Source organism: Trachemys scripta, chromosome 6 (genome assembly GCF_013100865.1).
Source record: "Trachemys scripta elegans isolate TJP31775 chromosome 6, CAS_Tse_1.0, whole genome shotgun sequence".
Taxonomy (NCBI): domain Eukaryota; kingdom Metazoa; phylum Chordata; order Testudines; family Emydidae; genus Trachemys; species Trachemys scripta.
The window spans coordinates 38,897,922-38,917,927 of record NC_048303.1 but is presented as its reverse complement, the minus strand read 5'-3'; the positions used below and the strand labels follow the sequence as shown (position 1 = coordinate 38,917,927).

Genomic DNA, 20,006 nt, shown 5'->3' with positions numbered 1-20,006 from the left:
CCCACTTATTCCATTTAAATTAACACAACAGCATGCTCTGGGAAGAACAGTTGCCAAACTCTCACTCTCTGAAAGGGAGAAGCAAAATATATATGAAGCCAGAAAAGTTAACTGTAATAGTTTCATGGACTAAAATATTATTGCTATGCTGATTACTCATCTCTATATCAGGTTTGAATAGGACTGTGTTTTCTTGCTTAACAAGCTGCTTGTAGGGGATAGTGTCCTAGATGGACTCTAGCTAGTGGAGGTGATCTAGAGGCTAACATTTAGAGGAATTGGCAATTAGTGATCACATGCACTTTCAAGTGAGGGCATTTGGCTGCAGATTGTCAAAGTGATTTACAGTCTCAGGTCATTTATGGACTAATCTTTGTCACAAAAACATGTTTTTTTTCATCTTAGAGATTGCACACCTTTCCTTCATGCGCAGACCTAGCTACATTTATCCATGCTTTCATTTTACTTTAAGGTCAGTCTACAACAGCTCTCTATCTGGGCTCCCCCAAAGGCCATGTGGCATTCAGTGAGTGAGAAACATGGCTACTCAGCTTTGGTATATGGTAGATTGGCAAGATGTTAACACACCAAGTTTTTGTACTCTGTGCTGGCTACCAGTTCACACATGGGTCTAATTCAAGATATTAGTTACAGTCTATAAATCCCAGAATGGCCTAGGCTTTGTTTATCTCAAAGACCACCTCTCGCTCAGCTCTACCATGGCATCTGTACTTGAAAAAACACTTCAGCTGTCTTCATAAAGGAGGCATGGGGACTGGAAGAAAGGTGCACTCTGTATTGGTCCCTCAGCTCTGGTACATGGGCCTATTGGACGTCACTCTGAACCCAAACCAGGTCATAGCTAGAAAGCTCTTTGAAATGCACTTCCTTGTTTAAGCCTTCTACAAGTGACAGGCATTGATTTCCAAGCTTGTGTTACCCTATTTTATGCAGTTGGTTTGCCTAGCTTGGGCTTAGTGGCATTAACATTGGCATCAGCATCCTACTTTGGGGAAGTACATTTCTTTTGTCTAAATTATGTTAACTGTGCTCTAGTACTGTGGTGAATCACAAAACTAAGTGATTTCTCACAAAACTAAGTGATTGGGCAACAAAATGGCAAATGAAATTTAATGTGGATAAATGTAAAGTAATGCACATTGGAAAAAATAACCCCAACTATACATACAATATTATGGGGGTTAGTTTAGCTACAAGTCAGGAAAAAGATCTTGGAGTCATCGTGGATAGTTCTCTGAAGGTGTCCATGCAGTGTGCAGAGGCGGTCAAAAAAGCAAACAGGATGTTAGGAATCATTAAAAAGGGGATAGAGAATAAGCCCGAGAATATATTATTGCCTTTATATAAATCGGTGGTATGCCCACATCTCGAATACTGCATACAGATGTGGTCTCCTCATCTCAAAAAAGATATACTGGCACTAGAAAAGGTTCAGAAAAGGGCAACTAAAATGATTAGGGGTTTGGAACGGGTCCAATATGAGGAGAGATTAGAGAGGCTAGGACTCTTCAGCTTGGAAAAGAGGCGACTAAGGCTACATCTTCACTACGGGGGAAGGGGGTCGATTTAAGATACGCAAATTTAGCTACGCGAATAGCGTAGCTGAATTCGACATATCGCAGCCGACTTACCCCGCTGTAGGGACGGCGGCAAAATCGACCTCTGTGGCTTCCCGTCGATGGCGCTTACTCCCACCTCCGCTGGTGAAGTAAGAGCATCTATTCGGGGATCGATTGTCGCGTCCCAATGGGACGCAATAAATCGATCCCCGAGAGGTCGATTTCTACCCACCGATTCAAGCGGGTAGTGTAGACCCAGCCTTAGGGGGGATATGATAGAGGTATATAAAATCATGAGTGATGTGGAGAAAGTGGATAAGGAAAAGTTATTTACTTATTCCCATAATACAAGAACTAGGGGTCACCAAATGAAATTAATAGGCAGCAGGTTTAAAACAAATACAAGGAAGTTCTTCTTCACACAGTGCACAGTCAACTTGTGGAACTCCTTACCTGAGGAGGTTGTGAAGGCTAGGACTATAACAGCGTTTAAAAGAGAACTGGATAAATTCATTGTGGTTAAGTCCATTAATGGCTATTAGCTAGGATGGGTAAGGAATGGTGTGCGTAGCCTCTGTCTGTCAGACGGTGGAGATGGATGGCAGGAGAGAGATCACTTGATCATTGCCTGTTAGGTCCACTCCATCTGGGGCACCTGGCATTGGCCACTGTTGGTAGACAGGATACTGGGCTAGATGGACCTTTGGTCTGACCCGGTACAACCGTTCTTATGTTCTTATTAGGAAGGCATGTAACAATTATATCTGGACTGTTCATGGCAGGGTTTCAGAATACAGTTCATGTTTTAGGAAGCCTTCCCCTGAAGCAAGTCATATTATTCATACCAAGAGACCAGTCTTGTATCTGAGGAGCTATATCAATCATACCCATCCCCATTTCTATAACCAAGTGCAGGTCTAAGGAATAATATATGTTGGGGGTGCGAGACGGGGAAGGGGGGGAACTCTGGGTTCATTAAATGGAGCCCAAGTCACATGCATGAAAGACCCCTGCTTGCCCCCAACTATGCGTGAAATCCTGGTTCCCTACCATACCTTTGGGGAGGCAGGAATTAAATCCAGAAATAAATACTGCACCTCAGCTATAAAACATTTTTAGCAGGGCAGAAACAATGACTCAATTAGACACCTCCCCCCAAGCAGTAACACAACGTACTGCGTCCCCACTGCCTCAATATACTGACGAATGTTCTCTAAAGTAATTAAAGTCCAAACAATCCCCCAACACCAGTCTTCTTGTTCCCAACAGTTTGAACCAGTCTATACAAGCCTCCTGAGGAGATGGTATCTCCCTGTGGGAGATAAGACCTGAGTGATTCACCTTAATCACCCTGCACTGCTCTTAGTCCCCGCAACCCGCAACTGGATTTGTATACAGTCCCTGGCTCAGTAATGTATAAACCATTTATAAACTTGGTTACAATATGGTTCCCAAAGACATTGCACGCAGTTGCAATAGTTGTGACAGATATAGGTAACTCTAATTTAGTATTATTTGCTAAACAACAACGTGCTTAACTCTGCATAAGACACAAAAATCCAGCCAATTATCCCAATGAGCTCAAAAAAATGAACAAGATCGTTTAAGTTAATATAGAGAAATATAGGTTGAAAACTTGAACAGATTGCGTTTTCATAGCGGTCAGTTCCCACACAACCTGGACAAGTGCATTGTACGGTTGTTCACTTAATTCATTTGCCAGTGCAGTTCCCTGCCATAATTTTGTGGTACATTTGCCTAGTTTTTATTTTAAACGGTGGTTCCTGCTGCCTCAAAATGGAGGCTTTTCATTGAGTAGCTTTTAATGAAAGCATCCCTTTTTGGCACGTGTACTGAATCTTATACTACATACCTTTCCACCTGCACTAATGACCCAAACTTCTGCAAAAGACCTGGTATTGGATGTACACGTGCAGATACTGCCAAGAAAGAAAGCTTTCCGAAGTGCCAGTCCAGCTGTATGAAATGCAGCTGCCAGCAACTACAATATTAACCAAGGATATGAGCATCCCAAACTTGCCCTTTGGGAAAGTTTGGAGCTGAATTTTGCAGCTCGGGCCCAGCTTTATTATGAATATAATTCCATAATTAAGAGGACAAGTTTAAATGATCAAGATTGAAAATGTGAGCTCAGGCAAAATTCCTCTATGAACTGTAACCAACATTCCTCTATGAGCAAAAGTTTTTAAAATAGCTACAGCAGCTGTAACTAAAGGGAAACTGAACATTCTGACAGGTTTCAGAGTAGCAGCCGTGTTAGTCTGTATCCGCAAAAAGAACAGGAGTACTTGTGGCACTTTAGAGACTAACGAATTTAGGTGCCACAAGTACTCCTGTTCTTTTTGCGGATACAGACTAACACGGCTGCTACTCTGAAACCTGCCATTATGCAAGGCACTGCACTTAGCCATATGGAGTGGAAATCCATCAACTTAATGAAAAAAAATTAAAATTTGTTAGTCTCTAAGGTGCCACAAGTACTCCTGTTCTTTTTTTGAACATTCAGAGTAATCATCATTAGGAATATAAAATCATCTTGTGGAAAATTACCTGCAGGCTATAAAGGTTATGGGCAAAGTTGTTATTGCCATTATGTTGTAATGTATTTAACTTTCAACTCCCTTTCAGAGCATTTCAATTTCATGTGTTTAATCCAGTCTTTAGTTAGAACTTATTCTGCTATAAAGTCCCCAAAGTAATCGCTATTCCTATGAAGCTTCCACACTTGTTTGAGCCTTGTAAATTTCCTCTTAATTCAAACACTACGAAACACTTATTAGATGTTAAATAAGCCTCTGAAGGCTTCACAGCCTTAATTTATACCAACTTGATAATTACATCACTTTTTGGCCCTGCCATGTGTATAAATTTGCATAGCTGTAATAGCGAGACAACGGCATAATGTTTTGTTGAAAATGGCAAATGCAAGACTAATTTTGAAAGCTTCCCCCCCGCCCGCCACGCTCTTTTGTTGTGTTATGTTGAAAATGCTTGGAAAGATCACTTCTTAAGATTAGTGCCAACTTGGCCCTAGTATTCCACAATAAGAATACTACCTAACTCTTATACAGTGCTTTTCATATATAAATTTTCAATAAAGAATTGTAAGTCTTCTTCATGCTAGGTGAGAAAGTGTAAAACTGACATTGATGTAGGGCTTTGGGTGTTCAGCATGGAAAAGAAAATGCCTTAGTTTAAAAGGTGTATGAAGTTCAACTTGCCAGAGATGAGGCCTAGACTAGACAATCTGCTCCACTCTGGCAGTTGCTATGTTACTAACTGTGTGTGGTGGTCTTTTTAACAAGGTCATGCATCTTTAGTAGAGGTAACTAAAGCTATACAAGTGATACCGATGAACAAAAATCATTCTGCCAGGGGACAGGCAAGGGAATAAAAGTGAACAATCTAGATACTGAGGGCTTGTAATCAGCCCCCAGTACCTCTGAACACATTTTACAAATACTTTGTTACAGAAGGTGGCTCTTCAAAGCCAGAGGGTGGTTTCCATTTAATGTTTAACTTCTGTTAGTGCAAAATGGCAATTCTAAGGAACGGACTGCATATTGCTGGTGTGATGTGAGGAAGATAGCAGTGTTAGTGGTTCTCCTCTTCCTGTTCTGAGTAACTAAAGGACTGTGGTTTCCACAGCTGTCATTCCTGTGAATTTCACACTCATCTGACATATATGAAAATGAGTAAATTCCAGCTTTAAATTATCCCGATTCTCTCCACCAAAACCAGATTTGAAATAAAACATTGTAAAGCTCATGTAACTCCAGTCATCAACTTCACATCCCCTCATAATAGGCCAAAATAACCCTTTCTATATAACCTCTTCTCTCTCTCTTTTTGGCTTTTTCTTCCTCCACTCTCTTTTTGGCTACATTGTTATCTTGAGCCAGTTACTACCATGCCCACATATTCACAACACAGAGCCTCACTCACCTCAAAACAGAGCCCGACATCAATTGTAAATACCACACAGTCTAAAACAGAACCTGGTCGAGAGTGAAACTGACAGTTTTATTAGCCTGTCAGATGTGCTCCTTCTTAACTGGAAAATGGAAATCCTGCCTTGCTCTTTTGAGAAACTTGGAGCAGCAAAGAGGAAAGAAATTTAACAGTTTTTCAAACATAGGTTGGAAACCTTAGGAAAAAAACAAAACAAATGCTAAGTCTGACTTATTGTTGGCCAGGCTGTTCTGTGGTCATGGATGAGTAGACACTGTTGGGGGATTCAAGACAATTACACACATACAGCAGTCAGGTTTTTCTTTTTGACCCAGCAAACCATCTGTCTAATTACTTTTTCCCCCCTCATGAAAACTTGGTTCCAAGCCATTTGCAATTGAGGCCAGTGGTGCTGGAACTAGGGGTGTTGCTGCACCTCTGGCTTGAAGTGGTTTCCATCATATACAAGGTTTGCAGTTTGGTCCAATGGCTTTAAGCACCCCCACTATACAGATTGTTCCAGTGCCCCTGACTGAGGTGGAGAATAGGCTGAAAAAAAGTGTTAGAGGGATTTTTTTAAAATTATTAAATAAAATTAATAATAATAATAATAATAGGTACCTTACCAGGACCCACAGAAATGGATATGCAAAATGAAAAGGCTAAAAGGATCACCCTGCCACCAACTGGCAGTACTGAAGCTACTGCAAACAATCAAGCAACATATTCCTAGTATTCTAAGCTTGCCATTTTCTATAATCATATATTGCAGAAACATATTAAAATGACAGCAAACTACAGCAGATAATTTCAATAGCCCCTTACTACATTTAGCCTGGTGTGTAAACAGTCTATTGCAATGTTAGCAAAACCATAGCAACAGGCCACCGGGCCAGTAATATATATGTAAATAATAGTGTGTTATTAACATACTGTTCCAAACCTCCATTTTTGCTACGAGGTGTTGAACAAAGTGTGCCTGGCAGTACCCATAAAACATATAGAGTTGAATTATTTACCCTTGCACAGTATTCACTGTAATCATAAAAGTATGTGTAACGAAGTACCTTGTTGCTAAATGCAGAAGTAGGTATTTAATTACAAGGCCCATCTTGTCAGGTCCAGTTGCACTGGGTCTCACACACTCTCCAATTGTAACACTGAGATTGCCTCAAGATTATGATGAAACTGATGTGACACATGATGCGTGTATTGGATGAAAACTAATAAGATTTAGCAACAAGTCCGTTGTTTGTAGAAAAATAACTATTTCCACCAATCATGCATAAACTGTTTAGATGCTGAGAAGAAGAGTGAGGTCAGGAAATAGCTCAAAATCTGAGTTGGCTATTTGTGCTTCTATCAGTCTAATTTTTTTTAAAATTGTGCTTATAGCCATATTAACTGAGCACTTTTTGGTCATTTTACATTTGGTTGCTTTCCCCCCGCCCGCCCCATACTTTTTTTTATGTCTCCTCAAAGGCCTAGTGTTGTTGTGACCTTCGCTCTGACCATAGCGCGCTCTATAGTCCACCAGAAGTTTTACTAGCCACTACCATTGTTTATTTTGTATGTAGTAGTATAGGGGACACGTTGTAACTAGTTTAATTTGGACCAAAATATGAACTGGAATCCTGGTATATAGGGATGGGGGTGAGTGGAAAAAAAAAAAAACAGGCAAAAGGTAGGGAATGTTGCTTTGGTGGGGTAGCATTTATTTCTATAGAAAGTGAATTGTATAGGCCTCAGATCGTGATAGTTAAAGTTTTATTTTTTATTAATATTGGTAGGTATCATTGGAAGGTTTCGAAGAACAAGTGTATCTGAAGGCAGGATTTAAAAGACGAGAAAGCATTGACTGGCGCACAGGCGGTGGAAGGCTGCTCCAACCACTCCAATCATAAGGAGAAGGATGGAAGACAGAAACACAAAGCTCTCTTTTCCATCTGTCCTCTGGCTTAAGTATGCTGCCTTTGCAATGCACCCAACATCTGGCAGCTTTGGAACTAGTTCTGATGTCTGCGTGCCAGAGCATTGCTTATTATCACAGAGTAAACAGTATGGCACAATGTCTAGTGTTGCTCAGGTGGAATAAAATCCTACAGTCCTTATTTAATGCTTGCTCAGGAAAAACTCCCATTGCACTCAAGGACCGAGTAAGGCCTACACGATTTACATGAGTACATACTTTATTATTATTATTTTTAATGTAGAACAACAAAAAGCATCTACCTATACCCAGGCTCTGAGTGTACTGGCAGCCAGTTAAAAACAAAGCCACAGTTCAATCAATCAACCATGTGTTCTATCAAGTAGCAGCTCATAATCAAATATTAATCCTTGTGTGACTGGGTGCTCCACTCACCGCTAGTTTGATGCCTCCTCCTACCTGCTCTGCAGATTAGCTCATCAGGTCGACACCCCATCTTGCGGTTACATGCCATGACTCCATCTCTCTCTCCTTGTTCCGCAGTCCCTCTCTCATTCCAGAAACCACATCATCCTCTTCATGACTCAGCCCTCTGGCCAGGTCACTCAGCGTTCCCTCTTTCCAAGGTATATCAGTCTTTCCTTCAGCAGCCCTAGGCAGTCGTCCCATTCACCGCCTCAGGTGCCATTCCTTCAGTGGCTGGTAGGGAAACTTGGGCCCACCTGCTACTCAGGTTCCAGCCCAGGGACCCCTACCAACACACAGCCAAGGTCTGTTCAGTCCCCAAGCTTGCTGCTTACGCCCTGGCCTGCTTCCTATTCTTCTGGTTCCTCCTCCTCCCCCACTTTCTCTGGCTGTACCAGCACCAAATCCTCTTCCCTCTCCTCAGGGGGTAACTACAGGCTACCTCCCCGAAGCCTCCTTCCTCTCTCAGTTCCCTGGCTTTATAGAAGCCCTGCCTGTCCCTGCACAGGTGAGCTTCCTCTAATTAGGGCTTTCCTCTTAGCCTTCAGTCTAATAGGCCTATCTAGCCTCCATTAACCCCTTCAGGACAAGTGTGTGGTGGACACCATATCATACTCTGCCACAGCCAATGCCTCAATCCCCTACCAATCCTAAAGGCCCAGTGAAACAAATGGACCTTACAGAATGTCCTGAAAATCAAAAGGCTATTTCAGATCAATCTGAGAGGGCACTGTAGAGACCTATAGCCCTTGTGGAAAATGCCTCCTGTTTTATAGTGAGGCGGGGGATCTACCATCAGTGTCTTTACTGGGCACAGCTGTGATGGTCTCTAAAGGGGAGAGAGGCAGTCTTTCTAGAAGGCTAGTCGCAGGCTATTTAGAGCTTTATCGGTTTAAATATTAAAGTGTTTCTAATGCTACTTTCATAATTACCTAAGCATAAGATTTCACACTATCACAAGCCAGCAATATTTCCCTAGCTACAATTAAAATGTATACCATATAAGAACAATCAAGGGGGAATCTTGAGTCGACACAAATTTGAACCTCTGCAACATTTGACTGCAATATTTTATTCCAAGCGTAATAGGTAGGCACAGGTGTCTGCTTCTAATATTTTATATACATTTCACAGACTTGCTATAGCACCTTCCATCTAAACATCTCAAAGCAATTTTCAAACATTAATAAATTAAGCCTTGCATCACCCCTATGTAAAAAGGTAAGTATTGTATCCCTGTTATGCGGATGAGAAAAATGAGGCACTGAGTCATTTAAATGACTTACTGAAGGTCACACATGTATTTTTACTGAAGGTCACACAGCAAGTCTGTGAGAAATGAAAGTACACCCAGTCTCCTGCAACCCTTAAGTATATGGCCATCCTATGATTCCTGAGCATGTTTAAGTTATTGTCTTAAGTAATCAAATGACCACAGCGTATCTTCAGGACTGGGGTCACTTTCTGATCATAAGAGCCTCAAGGCTAAGGTGAAATGAAATTTGGCTAAACGGAATAGTAGTCTAATACATATCAAGCCCTTAGGCTTTTAGTGGGGTTAACCAAAAAGAAGGGATACTCCATCTTCCTTGTCACCCTAACAGACCAGTTTAAAAAAGAAAAAAACAACTTTCCCAAGACAAACTTAATCAATGGGATCTAGACTGAGCAGCTTAAAACACTAACAACAAAAGTGGCTCTGGGCTTCACATCTGTTCCTGCTCACACAAAGTACATCTTACCACCTCTCTTCTCAATGTTATTCCTTGAGATGAGTTCTAGTGATATACAAGGCAGCAAATTTAATCTCAGACCTCACAGTTCAGCTGGATGTATTTTAACAGCATGATTTATGGAGATGCTTATTGATGAACTGCTTTAGCTGTGGGAGTATGATGCTCCATAGCTAAACATAACTAGGAAAAAAAAATGTTAACATAGCAGAAAGGCAAGTTTCCTGGATTTTACAAGAGCAAAAAACTTTTAAAGGCAGCTTGGTAAAATAATGAATGTTCCCCTTTAAAAATCTATGAAAAAATGCTAGTCTAGACAGCTAGCGCAGTAAATAGAAGTGTAATGAAAGTATAAGATTAAACACTTCAGTGGGCATGTTCTACATGGAATACTAGATTCAATCTGAATTTCTGACCATGATGCTATTAAAAACAGCAGGAAAGTGCAAGTATCAAGGAGTCTGGATCAACCCTTTAAAATATTGACCCAATTTGATTTAAACCTAAAATCTTTTCTTCCAGACTCTCTCTCAAAAAATGAAATACTTCTATCATTTATACTTGACTAGTCTCATAAACTCAAAGTTAAATACAGGAGGCATATCTTATTTTTAAAACACTCCCTGTCCACTTGCATTCCCCTACTTGAATATAAATATTTGCCCTTGATTTAAAAATATCTTTGCTTAAATTAACCTTATTTAATGAAGCCATAAGGCACATTGTTCAAACAAGTAGGACATTATCTGGGCCCAATGCTGAGGCATCACTTTATTTCTCACATGAACAAGATTTTTTCCCTCTTCACCCTTCAGAGGAGAGCAATGCAGTCTCCTCACAATGAAGCACAAGCACCCAGAGTAGAAGACTGTGGTCAGCTGGAACGGGAAGAGTTGGAGTCAAACCAGCCAGAAAATGTACCATAAATAGGGCAACTTTCAAAACCAATATGGCAAGATTCTTATTGACACAGGGCAGGATTTTCAAGAGTGCCTAAGTGACATAGGAAAACAATTGGATTTGTGCTCCAAAGCCACTCAGAGCTAGATTTCCAAAGATATTTAGCCCCTGGAAGATGCAGATAGGTGCCTGATGGGATTTACAAAGTGCCTACACATGTGAAGTGCCTAACTCCCATAGACTCTTGATACTTTTGAAAAAAATCTCACACTCAATGAATTAATATTATTTGTTAGCACTAAAGAACTTGGGTGAAATTCTGACCCTATTTAAGTAAATGTGAGATGTGAGTACTGCCATTGACTTTAATGGAACCAAGTTTTCACCTCTTTTGTTTAAAAGGAAACGCATCCTTGGTGGCTTAGAGACAAGTAACCTCCCAACCAGCCTCTCGGGATCGCTTAGCACTCTGAGGCCTTGTCTACACTAGAGAATGTTGGAGTGCTAAACACTGTTTAAGCCTCCCACCCTCATTCCTGTAATACACTCTCCAGTTCTAGCCCTCAAGTTCAGTTACCAGCCATTCAATTCTCTGGTGTAGATGCAGCCTGAAAGCACAAAGAGCTTCAGAAAGCTGAGCAATCTGTCATGCTAGCCAGCCAGCAAGAAGGTGACATTTTTTTCACTAAAATCAGACTGGGTTAGGCGAGAGAGTTTCCAAGACACACATAAATCAAAAAAACCTTAGGACTTATTTATTTACAAAAATAGCAACATAATAGTAGCAGCATTTGACAGTTCTTTACTCATACTATTTAATAATTACTTTATTAACACACAAGTATACATAACCCACACAGAACAATTTTACTTTTTTATTATCAGAAACATCTAATATTAGGAGAAGGGAAATTATTAGTAACAATTTTTATTACATTAGTGCCGAGTCCCCAGTCAGATCAGGGAGCTTTTTGTGCTAGATATTGTGCAAAAAGTAAAACATGGGCTCTGCACCTTAGAGATCTAGAGAAGAGGCCAAGGATCCGCTAATGATTAATGAAATGAACTGTGCATAACTACCTAGCTATCTCCAGTGCTCCACCACCAGGTTGTTTTGTTTAAATAATAGTGGAGTTATGAATCTGTTAACTGGCAATTTTTCAGCAGTTCATGAAAAATAGTTGTTTGGATTACAGAATTGATGTAGATGTATGAACCTTTTACCTTAACTCACCAGTTCAAAGCCAAATTCATTAGTCACTGACTGAAAGCCCACTGACCTGAGAGTTATGAATTAGTTGTCCCAAATTTAGTTTGTCGTGGACAGTTCTCCATATCCTGGAAACCACTCTCAATTGGCACCATTGAGCTGGAAGTCTCATTAGTGACTCTAAGGGCTGAATGGATGGTAAGACTAAGCTACGCTCTTACTGCTACCAATGGCAGTCCTTTCAGGTCAGATGTGAGCACATCAACCAATCTGTGAGAAAGATTGTACTACTACTGCCAGGATGACAGGGGCGGCTCTATGGTTTTTGCCACCCAAACACGGCAGTCAGGTGGCTTTCGGCAGCCTTGTCTGCTGGGAGGTCCACCAGAGCTGCGCCTTCGGCGTCGCCACCGCCGAATTTGCAGGACCGGCGGACCTCCTGCAGGCATGCCGCCGAAGGCAGCCTAACTGCCACCCCCAGGGCGACTGGCAGGCCACCCTCTGTGGCTTGCTGCCCTATTCACGCGCTTGCTGCGCTGGTGCCTGGAGCCGCTCCTGCAGGGCGATACTTATTTTGTGATCAAAAGACTTCAGTATCCATGTCTGTCAAAACGTGGCACTAAACTGACTCTTTAAAACAATATACAACCAAAACAGGCCAAATATTCTCAAAAATAATCATAGGATAAAGATTTCTAAAGCAGAAAACAAGCAAACAGCTAGAGTCCATTTCTACAAGGCACTATCATCCTGCAGAAGGCCCAATAGTCACAAAATAGTCAAACTTTACTGGGACAAAGCTCTTTTTCATCTTCTTAAATTGTAGAATTGATCATTTCAAAACAGTCTATGAGAAATAGTTTGTAATGTTTCTGAATTGTAGAATACCATTACAAATACAACTGATAAAGTATAAAGGGGGAAAATGGTTTTCTTCTCAGACCAGGCCAGTGTCTGACTGGGTCATGCTTTATACCGAATGTAAGAGATGCACTGGGGGAAAGGTAGCCGACACATCTCAAGACCAGCTTATTCAATTGTTGAATACGGAATGCAGTAAAGGAAAAAAACATACACTGATGTGCTCAGATACTTAGATGGCTCTCATGCAGGGTATGATAGATAGATGCCTAGAGCAGCACGAGCTATGCAGAAAACGTGATGACAAGCCTCCTTGTTGTTGGATTTGAAATAGGATATAAATACTGTATGCAAAGGAGCTCTTGATAAGATTGGAATGAAATGTTTGTGGCTGAGGGGATGCCTATCTCACACAAAACTACATTTAAATGCTTTACTTTTCATTTTCAATATATAATAAACATTAGATGGAAGTTGACTCAGCTTTTTTCATGATTACACAATAATCAAATAATCGCCATCTGAAGATAAGTTGACTGTAAGACTAAGGCCTGGTCTACACTAGATATTAAGTTGGCATAACTAAATTGCTCAGGGGTGTGAAAAACCATACCACTGAATGGCATAGGTAAGCTGACCTAAGTCTCCATCTCACAGTGCTAAGTCTACGGAAGAATTCTTCCATCAACCTAGCTACTGCCTTTCAGGGAGGTGGATGCCGACGGGAGAATTCCTTCCATCAGTGTAAGTAGTTTCTACACTAAAAAGTGTAGACAAGCCTTTAATGTAAAACAAACGACATACATCTAGGAATTTCATCTATCCATTCTCCATATTTTGGGGAGGAACACTACATCTTTCTCAAATAAGCACCTGCTGATTTTAATGGGAGTTTTACCAGAGTGAAGATTGGAGGATCAGACCCACTAGGTCCAATTCATCACTGTTACTTTTGTGTCACTCCCATTTTAACCTGGTTGAAAATGCAATGAAATCAATAGTCACACTAAAATAAAGCTGGAGGAGCAACATGTGGTGGATCAGGTCCATCATATCCCCAGACTTGCTTGTAATAGTGCAGATATTTAAAAATGGTTCATAGTTTATACTGCTGAAACCCAATTTTCAGGCTAACAGCTACAAAAGACACATACAATTTCATCATCTTTTTTAAAGAAAGTCTAGCAAAATAAGAATGGGTTAGCTATAATCCTATTTCATTATAAGATGAACAAACAAAAAAACAAATCAGATATTTCAGTTCTAAAAACCTAAGTAGAAGATAGCTTCTTGAAGAGACAAGAACTACTTGTGTTTAATTATTATTTAGATGAATGGAAAAAAATGAAGGCATTCTGAAGAGAACGTACATGTGAGCAATTTTTTTTACCATCCAAAATTGCCTTTGCTTATTATTTTCTGCTTAGGTAAAAAGTACTGAAATTCAAACCTTTAAGTTCTACAATGGATAAACACAACACATTTTTGCACAAAGGATGAAATTTTGACTTTATGAGTTCTACCCTGAAAAGTGACTATAATCATGGAATTGTGGGATCGAGGATCTTCTTTCCCCTTCCCCAATAAAGGTTTTGCAGGGAAAATTATTTCCTTCGTAGCATCTGTGTAACCCTATTTACCTCAATTGATTTACACAGAGTTAAATGCGTAGCCCCGTAATTGGAACGTCAAAAAAACAACAATCTTGAAACAGAATCCAGCTCACTTTTTCTTAGCTGTGTCACCCCTACAAGAATAAGTTGCAAAAATAATGTTAGTCACTACTGTTCGCAGATAATTCTGAACAAACATTCAGATTTGTTGGATAAAAGATGCCATTTTTACAGTCTCTTTTCAGAGTGGAAAAATCCCAGAAGTTAAACTATGATTCGCCAACACTTTCAGCTACGGCAAATGTTGATTCAGATGAAACCACATTTAAAATATTTATCTAACCATTATTAAATATGTTGTTCTTGAAAATATATACTTCACTCACTTTCAGCTAGTTTACCTAGACTGATGATAAAAAATGCAATGTGACATTGCAGCACAGCATGCAACCCTGCTATGAAGGAGACACTGGTCATCTAGTGGAGGCTGTGCATTTTGAATAGTTGATGCACACGATCCTTGGGGAGCAGGGCATGAACTGTATTACTAAGCACCAGCCTTATAAATACAATTTACCTACTGCAGAGGCACTATTCTTGGATGAGGCTAATTCCCTGGTGGTGGGCTTTTGGGGAAGGAAAAATGGAGTAATAAAATAAAAATTATTTTAAAGAAAAACTGAAAATAGAAATGAAAAATATTTACAAAGCAAACTGAAAAACTAGGGCTTGTAAGAAAACAGCAATTTCTATTTTTTTCAGAGAAAGAAAACTACCACACTTTCTAGGAAAAATCCCGCAGTACAAGAGAATATGCTAAATTATGGAACACATACTCCAACTAGCTAGTAAAACTGCTCGTCTGCTGTTGCAAATTTTCAATTTTTCAAAGATACTGTTCTTAGACAACCGTAGGTAATCTTTTATGAATTTCTACCATATTATAGAGCTGTGCAATTTCAGAATACTAGAAAGAAAAACAACCAATAGGAATCAAAATAAATGTTGACATCTGAAACATGAAGCCATGTTTGACTTCTCACAAGGAAAGATATCATATAAAAGCTAATTTTTTAAATGCTATGTATATTACTGGCATGCACTTTCCAAATCAAAGCAACCCCCTGAGAAAAAGTAGATGAATAATAAACTAAGAATGTTCCTTTCAAATATATGTATATAAGCAAAAACTTCCCTCTAAAATACTTAATTTTATTAGTGAAATGGTACCAAAGATAACAAGTATACAAACAATCTTTGCTCTATGCTACTTACACATAAATAAGACAGCTGTTGTTGCAAGACCTGATCCTTCAGTCTTTCTATAAGCATACAGATTTGTCATTCTTTTATTGGAATAAGCTGTTCACCAGCCAACTGCATGTGGCTTAAACATCACAAAAATGACCATCTATACTTTACACGGTAAAGCATTTTCTATAGTTTTAATGGTACACAATGGCGAGATACTTCAAATCCTAACAAAAATAAAGAGTGATTAAGCAGCTGCACAAACTGGGTTTCATTACCTTATAAAGTGGGCAACTTTTCATTCCCCATAAAACACTTAGGCTTCTGTAAGTATTAACTTTAAAAAGGAAAATCAAATTGAAAGTAACTAACTAATATGCTACTTAGCTTTTAAAATTGATAGAAATAACTCTTCCCATGAGGTAAGGCAATTAAGTCTTTTGATTGTATTACACTGTATTAAAAATAAGTCTACTTGATTTTAGTATTAAACAAGTTTTAAAGGTCTGACTTAGAAATCTTACAATGATGAGATTACTTCAGAGCACAAGTCACATTTTACTTGACAAAATATTTGCAGTGTGTCATTCTCTCAAGTTACATGCTTTCTCCCCAAAGAATGGATCCAAGAAGGACATAGAATCTCTATCATATAACTCTAATGTAAATTCAACTACTATTCTTTTCAAACAAACTTTGCACACAATTCCTTTCACATCACACAACCAACATTAGAGAAGATGATTGAGAGGTAATGATTAAGGCCATTCAATGTACAGAAAAAGTTTAAAGAGCTCCCTTTGATTTTGGTGAAATTAGAGCATGCTCTGTATTCAGTTACCATACTTCATAGTACGATGGTCTCCAAACTGCACTTTTGCAATCATTTATAAATCTCTTCTTAAAAATGGAGCTTCAATCTTGTACCAAGTGAACCCAGCACAGCTTTTCTGACAAAACACTCACATTCTTGTCTACTGGTGTGGTGTTGGTAGAACAGCCATCGAGATTATGTAAGATGTAATTGAAAATTAATAGCATACATAAAGTTCCAGAAAATATACCACATTTTAAGAAGGCACTAAAGCTTTAGCTTGTGCTCCCATATACTATTTTGAAAACAGGGGTATTGATTTTCATAATGAGACCTGAACCATATGCAGCTGAACAGACCCACTGCAATATGGCTCAAAACAAAACCAGAAGTTCTGATACCACTGTACAGATGTGCTCACTTTTGAGGGTAGGAGAGGGGAAAGAAACCCAGTAAGCTAAATTATTATCTACAATATGGTGGTTGTTCCTTCTATAAATAGGACAGTAGCATGCCTTGTTCAACTACTATTAAAAGAAATATTCATTTTAGGGATAGTAATAAGAAAATGACTTTAAATAAGAAAAAATGAATCCAAGCAGTGAGCAAATGAAAACTTAATAGTCAGTGGGCGTTTAACGCAATAACAGCAAAACTATGTACTAAAGTAAAAACCCTTTTTTCCATAGCTGTCATTTACAAGGGAAAGTGTGTATTTTTGCACCATTTCCAAGCACATCATCAAAACAGTACACATTGAAATTAAAAAAAAAAAAAAAAAAAAAACCACAAGGAAAAACAATACAAAATTCATTAACTAGCAATATTTTAACAACTTCCAATGCATACCGCCAGCTTATACAGGTCTACATCTTTCAACTTCCACTTATTTGAAACAGTTCTTGGCAAAAGTTAACATAAATCATTTTACAAATAAGTACAGCCATCATGGAAATGCATGGATTCTCACAGATGAATAGTTCTGATGGCATTTGCCTTTATCATGGCATATATTACTGGTCCATAGTCTTTCTTGCTTTCCAGCAAGAAGACAACAAAGCTATCACAAGGATTGGAAGAGCTACTAGTACATATCAACCTGCTCAGTAGATTGCTTTGATGTTTTCTTCCTCTTTCAGGGAAATAAAAAGCTTTGGATTCACCCCACAGTTGAGTCAGAGGTCCATTCATTACTTTATATCTCTTCCATTTTAACTGAAAGGTTTTCTTCATTTGGTTGACAGTTCCCATTCTGTTGTAGTTTGACTTCCTCTGTCCTTTGTACATCATTGTTGTCTACTGTCTTGTTAATTTCTGAATTCGGATCCTCTTTAGTGTGATCTTTGTCCTACCAAGAATGTTAAAAAGTTATATTTTCATAATAACAATATTCCTTATTATGCCAAGATTTCCAGAAGTAACTAGTGATTTTGGATGTTTACATTTCTGGATACCCAATGTGAGACAGCTTAAAGAGGCCAGTTTTAAGAGTGTGGGTGCTCAACAGCCTCTGAAAATCTGTCCCATTTAAGGGTGTCTGAAGTTGGGCACCCAAAAAACACCAATCACTTCTGGAAATATTTGCCTTAAAGAATTATATTTTGCTATATACAATTATTCAAAAGTGAAATAAAACAGAACAACAATACTAGGGAGCTATCACTAACAACTCCATAGTTAAGACGTTGCGGAGTTTCCATTTAAATGAGGACTAGATCTCTCTATTTCTAGTTTTAATGGTTAAATATTTTACCAAAATTTCTGTTCAGATGTCCACTACATTTTTATGATAGCTCTTGGATAAAATAATTATTGAAGTCTGTAGAGGAAGCAATTAGAAGTCAGCCACTTTTTAAATTGGACACTTGCAGTCTCACTTTTTCACTTCTATAGTTAAATAGCCACAATTACAATTCTCTCAAGGACAGGCTACTTTTGAAATGTTAAAATCAAAAGATCACAAGGTAATCAGTCTGAATACTTGATTTTTGCTAATAATATCCGTATACCTCTATTCCCTGACCCACCTACTGAGCCTGCTCGTCCAAGCTTTGCTCCTTGTAGAGTTCTCTAGCCAGCCTTTAACCCTGGGGAACCAGGAGGCAGCACTGTGGAAGGGAAGTGCAAGGTAGACACATAGTTCTGAAACTGAGCTGCCTTTTTTGGATGGCTACAGGTAGTCAACCCACTCCTTACCCTATGCTTCTTTATTCCATCCCACTCATTTCTCCCTACCTACCCACTCAAGCACCTGAAGAGCTGGGAAGGTTCAAGTAGGGAGACCTAATCTAATGGATCTGCCAAAGTCACTTTCTTTTGTAGCACCTGTCTCTTGCTCGTAGGAACTATACTTAACTGTCCAAACTAGCAAAGAATGAAGACAGAAATGACAGATTTTGCCAAGAATCAATCAAACTCTACTGCTTAGTCACTCTCCTGTTCATCAGTTGTTCACAAGTGCTTACCTTCAGTGTAGTAGTGGTTTTGTCAGACTTCTCCTTCCCATCTTTTTCTTTGCTACTTTTTTTCTTGGATGTGGATTGCTCTCTCTCTTTTCTTTCATTATTTGAATCCTTTTCTTTCTCTCTCTTTTTGTCCTTCTTATTTCTGCTTAAGAAAGTTTTTAGACATTCAATAATCAAGTAAACCAAATTAATACTAAGAAGTTATCTTTAGAAAGCTGTAATTCTTAGAATCAACCCTTCATTTTCAGTGCTGAACTGTAACATTAATGTGTTTCAACTGGAGGCTCCTATGTAAGAGACTGTGTAATTCCACAGCTTATTTTAAAAAGTAAATTTTCTGAATCATCCAGGTAGCATACTTCTAAGAGACCCTGAAGATGTACAGCTGGCAGAATTTACTGAAAGGACAAATCTCTTCATGCCAAATAATAGTGATCAGAAGTATTTCTAATTGAATACATATATGACTTAGCTAACAATGCTAAAAAAAATCCGAAGTCCATATGTGCAAACACGCAAAACTTATTCAGTACAGTAACTCCTCGCTTAACTTTGTAGTTATATTCCTGAAAAATGCTACTTTAAGCGAAACAATGTTAAGCGAATCCAATTTCCCCATAAAAATTAATGTAAATGGGGGTGGGGAGGTTCGGTTCCAGGGAATTTTTTTTTCACCAGATAAAAGAATATATACACACACACACAGTATAAGTTTTAAACAATGTAATACTGTACACAGCAATGATGCTTGTGAAGCTTGGTTGAGGTGGTGGAGTCAAGAGGGTGGAATGCCTTACTGCTAAATGATGAACCAGCACTCGGCTGAGCCCTCAAGGGTTAACACAATTGATAGCCTGCTGGGCAGCTGCTGCACAGAGAACTTAGGGGAGCTGATAGCAGGGCTGCCGGTCCATCCTGGTTCCAAGCCCTCACCAGCTAGCTCCAACGGCTGCTTTTCCTGCAAGCAGTAGACAAAGCGGGTGGCTGCCAAACAACGTTATAAGGGAGAATTGTGCAACTTTAAACGAGCATGTTCTCTAATTGATCAGCAACAAAACAATGTTAACCAGGACGTTAAATGAGAAGTTACTGTGCTGTATTGTATACTTATATCCATTAAAAAAAAAAGAAAAGAAGGGTAATTTATCTTACATTCCCAAGTCACTCACATTGATCTGGAAATAACTGCTCACACATATAAGGTTTTCATCA

At 39.1% G+C, this 20,006-nt stretch overlaps 1 protein-coding gene across 4 annotated transcripts in view; it reads right to left on the bottom strand.

The window, feature by feature from the left end:
• Positions 1–11,313: 11,313 nt before the first annotated feature.
• The window catches only part of SREK1 (splicing regulatory glutamic acid and lysine rich protein 1), a 59,393-nt gene continuing 50,700 nt past the window's right edge, over positions 11,314–20,006 (bottom strand). For 3 of the 4 annotated variants that reach the window (XM_034774290.1, XM_034774292.1, XM_034774293.1), the window contains 2 exons: positions 18,795–18,939; positions 11,314–17,677 (listed from right to left, as the gene is read on the bottom strand). In XM_034774290.1, coding sequence (XP_034630181.1) covers positions 17,525–17,677; positions 18,795–18,939 — 298 coding nt within the window. In that variant the 3' untranslated portion in view covers positions 11,314–17,524. The remainder of the gene's footprint in view (positions 17,678–18,794; positions 18,940–20,006) is intronic. The other variant, XM_034774291.1, reaches the window with a different exon arrangement.